Source organism: Gossypium raimondii, chromosome 12 (assembly GCF_025698545.1).
Source record: "Gossypium raimondii isolate GPD5lz chromosome 12, ASM2569854v1, whole genome shotgun sequence".
In the NCBI taxonomy this organism is placed as follows: Eukaryota; Viridiplantae; Streptophyta; class Magnoliopsida; order Malvales; family Malvaceae; genus Gossypium; species Gossypium raimondii.
Window position 1 is genome coordinate 52,931,714 of NC_068576.1, and position 7,854 is coordinate 52,939,567.

Consider the following 7,854-nt stretch of genomic DNA (forward strand, 5'->3'; position numbering starts at 1 on the left):
GTACCAGTGGTCTAGTGGTAGAATAGTACCCTGCCACGGTACAGACCCGGGTTCGATTCCCGGCTGGTGCATAGGAGTGATCATTTTTGGCCTTCTTTTTCATTTGACAGCTGCGTTGATTGTGTTCTGGTCTGGCGCCGTGAACAAAGTTATGTACTTCCTCCCATCCTCTGCCAAATCTGTCCACACTCCACCTATTGAAGTAGCAAACACCCAGCAATTGATTTTTTTGTTGTCCAAAATTAGGGTATTAATAGATACTATTTGATTAATTATGAAATATGCTCAAATCGAATTCCAACCTTGGATTGAAGGATAAAATGAAGTAACCCACCACCATTTAATACCACGACATTGTGTTTTAAAACCCTGTGACAACAAGCCATCAATTACCAAATACAGCGCCGAACTTGAAAAGGTTAAAAATACACAATTATGCAAAAGCTATTTAACCATACCCCAAATATTCTGTTAGGCATTGATCTGAAGTTAACCACAAACTAACAGCTAAACCATGATCATCTTCATGTCCAAAAATAGAAGAAAGAAAAATAAAGTACATGAATATTCCTACCTAAAGAATTTTAGGTTTTAACCAAAGAAAAACGAAAATTACATTTTACACGGTTCAACAGTTTCCCAAGACATTGTAACTAATCTCTACTCCAGACAAGGACAGCATCGTATTCGTAAATCTTATCATCAAATTTTATTCATTTTCGTTACTTCAAATTATATTTTAGTTATTTATATTTAAAATGTTATATTTTAGTCATTCGCGTTATCGTTTTGTTATGAAATGATCACTCTGTCTTTAAGATCTGTTACCTCTCCAACGATAGTTCAATGTGACAATTAAAATGAGTTTTAAATACCAACTTAGATGTCTAACTGGAATGAGAAAAGTTAATTTTTTTATGGAAATAAAATACAAAATTTAGTTTTAAAACCCAATTTTCTCCAATTTAAAAAGAAGCACCTGCTGGATTCTTTTTGTTACCATTAGAGAAAAGAAAAGCAAAACGACAAAGAAGAATAAATTGACACATCAACCTCTATACTTGATTGCTATTGTGGTTGCCCACAATACACAAATAAGCAAATATGAAGCGTGTCTTTTTTGTCTGTCACATATACATAAAAATATAAAAAGATAGACCACTTTTTTGCAAAAAAAAAAATCATAATATATGAACTCAAAACCCATGTAAAGAACAAAAAAACTCATTACCCACTGTTATTCATGACTGGACCCTCTATTGAATCGATTCTTTGTTCTTCCATTTTGAATAAAAAATCAAATCAATCAAAATGGAAACGAAAATTTAAAAAAAAAGGGACCAAAGTTTTTTTTTTCTAGTTCAAAGATTAATATGATGCATTGGTTTTAATTATTTAGAGAAATTAAATTAACATTTTCCTTTAATTAATTTAGAAAATTCAATTAATTAAATTTATTTAATAAAAAATTAATTAATTTACTTGACTAGACATCTATATTGGCATTAGAAAATCATTTTAACTGTCAGGTCGAATTGTTGTTTAAGAGGTAACAGATCTTAACGACAGGCTAACCATTTCGTAACAAAATAATATTATAAGTGACTAAGATATAACTTGATACAAATAAAAATGACTATTTTAATAATTTAATAATATTATAAAAAATTATCATCGTTGCGAGTATCGTTATTTTCGTTATTGAAAAAGACTTGTCTTTTTCCATTTGCCCTTTATCCCAAATTCAGACTTTCATCACTCTGCCTCTCCCCAAATCCTTCAAACCCATCCACACTGCATTCTGACCCGGAAACCTCCTCGCTCCAGTCTTCTCCCCGGGTCGGGTCAAGAAGGGTAATCATACGCGCTGCTACTGCGTTTGGACTTACCATTTGAAGCAACTTGCTGCATGGATGTACGTGAGCTGTATTTGATCGTTGGTTTCTGTTTATCCTCATAATTATATAAAGAAAAAAAGCCTTCACTCAAAAAAAAAATTAGGAGAATTATATACCTCTAATTCTGAGTAACGTTTTTAATGATAAAATAATAATGTTTTCAAAAGAAATGGTGCGATTATAATATAATGTCCCCACTTAACCTCTCACATTCAAGTCCACATTAATGAATGAATAATATAAATCGGGCAGTGGCAGTGGACCAACTGGGGTTACAAAATTAAATGGTTTCTACTGACCAACATAAATATATTTTATTTTGAATAATATCACATTTCCTTTCCCAATTGAGTTTAATTAAAAGTTGAACTCATCTTTGTAAGATCAACAAAAGTAAACATTGTCAAAACCCTAAAAAGAAAAGAAAGCAGAGAAAGAGACAGAAAGTGAATATAAATAGCAGCATAAAAAGAAACAATGATGTGCTGCAACAATCTCTTTTCAAATATAAAATGAAAATGAGAATTTCTTTTATCCTCTCTCCTCCCTCTTTCAATTCTCTTTTCCTTTCTTTCTATTTGGTCCCAAACCCGTGATCTGATTCCTTTTCATTTCTTTTCTTTTCTTTTTTAACATATCATCTCCTTCATCTAACTGCATTGAGTTTTTAGTAGTTGAGGTTCTTGGGAATTGTTTTTTTCCTTTTAACATCTTTATTGCGATCTGGTTAAGACAGTTGGGTCACTTGTTTCTGGGAAGAACCAAAGTGGAAAGTAGAGGGTTTTCTTTATCTCATAGCGGAATGTTTTTAAATTTATTTTTGTGGATTATTTGTCTCCCGGTGAGTTCTTTCTCCCTCTAGATTTCTGGGATTTCGGTGCTCATATTTTAAGCTTTTTTTTTCTTTATTGTTTATGTGTTCATGTCTTGTTAGTTTTTCTATTTCTTTCTTTAATGCTTCATGCCTTTGCTTTTTATGAGGTTGGCTTTTTGTTTTACTAAGTGTTGATGTAATCATCAATTATTAGGATTTAACATCAAGTTCTGTTCCTCTCGGTAGATTCCGTTTCTGGGTAGTCATAATCAAGTTTCTTTTTCTTTTTTTAAAAGGCGTATAAATATAAGCAGAATGTGGCTTCAATGGCTTGTTTTATAGGTCAAAATTTTACCCAGATTCATCTGCATGTTTCAACAATGTACTAGTCACTAGATGAGGAAAGAACATTAGTTATGTCTAAATGGAAGCAAAAAAAAGAAAAAAAAAAGAAAAAAGAGACCTTTTTATGGTAAATGTCTACAGACCCGCATCTATTTTTAATCACATACTTGTCCATGCTTGTTTCATGAGATTGTTGTATGTGATCGTAAGAAGTGACTTCAATGTTCTCCTGGTGCTGTGTGTTTCAGCCACCTAATTTTCTCCTCAGCTGGTAATTGTTGGATCATAGGGAAAAGTTTCTTATGGATGAAGCTTAGTTGAGCCTTTAAGTTATCTTTTAGAATTACGCTATTTCAATGTTTTTATATGAATTAAATCTGTAATTCTGAAGGATGCCATTGTGTCATAATATCCTACAAATAGCACTGTTTCAGTGGGAAACAGCTAAGAAAATGCTTTGATATATGATGCTGATGTTAGTCAGTAATTCTTCCATTTATAACATAGATTTTTTCGCCATTTCTTCAGAGTCTTTGCTATTGGCTACTTTGGTTTTCTTCTTTAGTAATAATTCTAAATTTGCCAATTACACCTCATATTGACCAAACAAGTTTGTGTAGTTGGAAATATTAATAAGGTTAAACTGTTCTATAGCAAAGTATGGCAGTAGTTAGAATTATGGCTAAAATCTTGCAATGACTATGGTCAGTTGGTGTTTCAGTTTAAATATGTTGTTTGAATGGACTAGGCCAGGTTAAATTCTATGTTTTTATAATGAAATTGATGGAACGTTTTCAAATTTCAGCTGATAATTGTTAAACAGGATTTTTTCTAGACATGTGTTTCTCACACGGAAAGACCATTGTCTTTCCAAGATTGGCTGCCTAATTGGCTATTATCATTTCCCCTGAATGGCAACCTTATTAATTACTAGTGGTAGTCACTATCTTATCACCGTGGTTTCTATGTGAAAACTGTGTGCAGAAATGGAGAGCAAAGGGACATGTGAAACATCTTTTCAAGACTCATTTATTCGAGGATGTAAGATCTGATATCAATTGATGTATTTGTTTCATTCTTCTGAGGAAAAGATGTTGATGCTGGGAGATTTTGATTTGAATTCAGTGCAACGATACACTGATTCACTTAAAGATATTTTCAAACTGACGATGCTTGATCAGGAGATCATATTCAGAAATCAGGTACAAGGATACCTTCTCGGCTCATTACTTGTTAGTTTGCTAAAATTTTCTATTCTGAATTTGCCATAAAGTGAGGCCAGGATTTGATGCTTATTAATAATTTCCCTTTGTTGGGCACACTTTTGACGATCTTGGTGTGGAAACTTTTGGCTTAAACTTTGTGGTGTTAATTTTATAGCTCTCAAACTGGATGAGTTTACATGATTTGGAATTATACTTTAATATATTGCTTTTACTGAAAGGGTGGACCATTAGGCCATGCATGTCAAAATCTGATGCATGAAGAAACATGATTCTACCCTCACGTTAGATGCTTATATTCTTGCTGTTGGTTTTATCAGGTCCACGAGCTCCATCGTTTATATAGTGTTCAGAAGACTCTAATGAAGGATCTTCACCTGCAGGAGCATGAAACATACAATTTATGGAAAGAAAATGATCAATCATGGTCCCAAGAAACCAGACTCCCTGCAGATTCAATTCCCATGGTAATAGAGGCTACTGCTTTTCGACTGTTAGAAAGTTGACCTCCAAAGATGCTAAAGTGATTTTCAATTTATTAGTTAGAGAACAAAGGCTTTTGAAGTTTGGAATATGATGCCATGTAATCGAGATATGGTAGTTCTTTTTCTTCTTTTTCTTTTGTCATAGAAGAAATCTGGTTAAGAGTTTTCACTTTTGCATGATTTATCATAACTTTTTATTGTTTGGAAGTGATCTAGTTGACAGGCTAACTGATTTATGCCCTTTTCTCTTTGAAATGTTCAGTTGGGCTCAAGAGTATCATCAAGTCAGAAGTTGTTAGGTGAGTGGAAGGGCAACAATTACCATAAGTTTCAGCGAGGACCTTTCGATCTTCAACTTTTACCTGATCAATATACTAATCTCGGTGATGATAATCTTCCAAATAAAAGAAAGGTTGGGGATCACTTAAAAGAAGCCATCTATGTAAATTCTCAACAAGATGCTGATTTCTCAGATCCACTGGACTTGAGGCTTTCCCTAAGCCTTGGAGTGGCTACGGGGAAAAAGGAAGATACACGGAGAAGTTGGTATGGCAAGAATAGTAATACTTTCCCCAGAATTGTCATTGATTTGGAAGAATCTAATGAGAGGACCTCAGATGAGGAGGCAAAACATCTGCCTTCTGATTTTGTCGCTAAAGTTGCAGATTCTGGAGGAAAGCATGATTCAGAAGTTACTGTTATCTCTAATCCAGTCACTTCAAGAAGCATGAAGAAAGAGCTATGTTGTGGGATTGCTGAGAGTAGCTCCTTTGTCATGGATAGCAAATGCTGCATAGACTGGAGCTGTTCTGATCAAGGTACTGATGCTTCCTTCACGCTGGAGCAGCATTTTTGTAGGAACATCTGTTCTTTTTCCACCTCAATCATATGTTTTAATTATTGCAAGTTAGCTTTTCTTTATTTGTCTCCTCTACAGGATCAAAGCGACTAGATAATATGGCACATGAAAACTTTTTGACTAGAAAGCAGCAGTTCAAATCCTATGGAGTGCGACATTTGGACCTTAATGAAGTTCAGCTTGGTGATTCCTCATGTCACTTAAATGATGCCATAGCTGCCCATCCATCAACAACTAGCTTATCAGGTGGTTTTAGTGAACTTGTTAGCAGGAGTCGGAAAACCTTGTGTCCTACTGCATTTGTGATAAAGGAAATAAAGTTCTCCAATAACAATTTTGAGATGCTTCAACAAGAAGATGGTGTAAAACTTGCTTTGATGAATTCGAATAGCAAAGATAGGAGAAAGGATGTTCAAGTCAGAAATTCCGAACTCAATGGAAAGAATGAATGTGAAACAAGCTTTGTTGGTCTTGCATGCATATCCAGTACCCAAACAAACCTTTCCCAAGAACATGGCAGTCACCATTCAAACACCCAAAATGGAAGAGATGTCCTGATGCCGGAACTACAAACTGATTCTGCTCATGGTCTGAACACTGCACGTGCAGTTGCTATGCAGGTGAATTGCAAGAAGACTGAAAAAGGGGGCACACTGTTATGTTCTGATAAAACCCAAATTATAATTGAGGATGAACATCCTGATCAGTCTCCTACTTCAGGAAAGTCTAGCTGCATTTCAGATAATGATTCAAGCCCTGTAAGGACTATGCAATCCAGAACTGAACCCTATGATTCAAACCTTCCTGCTTCTGATCAGTTTTCTGGAACCCATGAAAGATCTCAGGTTGTAGAAACTTTTTCAAGTGAGCTGGATCAAAGATCTTCTGATAGTAATGAAATGAAACATGAATGTAACAATAACAGGGAAGAATCAGCAGAAGTGGATGATTTGCTCCAAACAGCTGCTGAATCACTTATCCATTTGTCCCTGGAGAACCCAGCTTTCCATCATGAATCTTCAACCAAGACGGAGTCTAATGAGTTAGAGAATGAGGACAAGGGGCATCGACAGTGTACCTCTGATTATTTCGAGTTAATGACTCTGCAACTGACTGAAAGCAGTGTTGATGTCTATTCTGTAGCATCAAAGCCATTTGAAGTAAGTGAGCTGGAGGGAAAGGATTTTAGTATCAAACTGAGAAGAGGAAGAAGACTGAAGGATTTTCAGAGGGACATACTTCCAGGTCTTGCATGTCTTTCTAGACATGAAATTCGTGAAGACGTAAACATTCTGGAGGGAGTTTTAAGATCAAGGGAGTACAAGAGAATGAGAGCTAAGATGGGTAACGGAGAGAGTTGGTGCACACCAATGAGAGGCAAACGGTCAAGACTCACTTACGTTGGAAGAAAAAGTTTTAGATAATACTATTCAAGTTAGTATAACCCCATATCTTTTAACTGCAAATAATCTTTTAAGCTCATTCATTGATCTAGAGTTATTTGACTATGTTATGATATTATGATATGACCTTCCTATTTTTGACCCTTTTTCTTTTAGAGTTATTTAGCTATGTTCTGAAATATGATTCAAGGAAGAAATAACAAGAGCAATGTGTTGACTACGGAAATATTGTTTTGAGAAGGCACCAGGGTTTTCCATTTCAGCAGAGGGGGGCTCTTTGTTTCGGTAAGCCAGGGAGGAAAAGATCTCAGAAATTAAATCTGCTTGTTATCTCAACTCCATAGATTAGCATAAGAATTGATCTTATCATATGACTCAATGAAATAATGGAAGGAATGCGACTAAAGAGCACATCCTTTAGGAACAAGCATGCTTTAATCGTGGCCCCGCAAAGGAAAAATACCGATGGTCCAAAGAGAGAGTGCTTAAACATATTTTTACCGGAACAGATTCCTGGAATAATATGCCAGAATTATTCACCTAAATCTTTTGAATCTTTTATGTCATCTTCTGTAATTTTACATACCTACCAGTACCACCCTTAGATAGAATGGCATTCATTTAAATAATGCATTGAATTGGGGTCACTTTTTTATGAGAAATAAACTGGAAACATCATGCGAGGATAAAACATTCACCTAAGTTCTCCCCACATTTTCATCTAGATTAGACAATTTCTCAGTATCAACAATATTAGCAACAGTGGAAGGAAAGTCAGTACAAAGCTCCCCTTGCTAAGACATGGGTAGCCTTATTAGCATCCTTAT

The 7,854-nt window shown here is 35.0% G+C and overlaps 1 protein-coding gene and 1 non-coding gene across 4 annotated transcripts; both read left to right on the forward strand.

The window, feature by feature from the left end:
* On the forward strand, positions 1-71 carry TRNAG-GCC (transfer RNA glycine (anticodon GCC)). The gene has a single exon. It is a non-coding gene; the product is annotated as a tRNA-Gly (tRNA).
* A 2,224-nt stretch (positions 72-2,295) lies between these two features.
* On the forward strand, positions 2,296-7,253 carry LOC105765124 (hypothetical protein). Of its 3 annotated transcripts, XM_012584072.2 has the most exons (5): positions 2,296-2,739; positions 4,042-4,259; positions 4,601-4,747; positions 5,028-5,583; positions 5,703-7,253. In XM_012584072.2, the coding sequence occupies exons 2-5, from the start codon at positions 4,119-4,121 to the stop codon at positions 7,046-7,048; spliced, it is 2,190 nt and encodes a 729-aa protein (XP_012439526.1). In that variant the 5' UTR covers positions 2,296-2,739; positions 4,042-4,118; the 3' UTR covers positions 7,049-7,253. The 3 variants fall into 3 exon arrangements, with proteins under 3 accessions (XP_012439526.1, XP_012439524.1, XP_012439532.1); XM_012584070.2 differs by lacking the exon at positions 2,296-2,739 and having other exon boundaries at positions 2,772-4,259; XM_012584078.2 differs by lacking the exons at positions 2,296-2,739; positions 4,042-4,259 and having other exon boundaries at positions 4,728-4,877.
* The last annotated feature ends 601 nt before the right edge of the window (positions 7,254-7,854 follow it).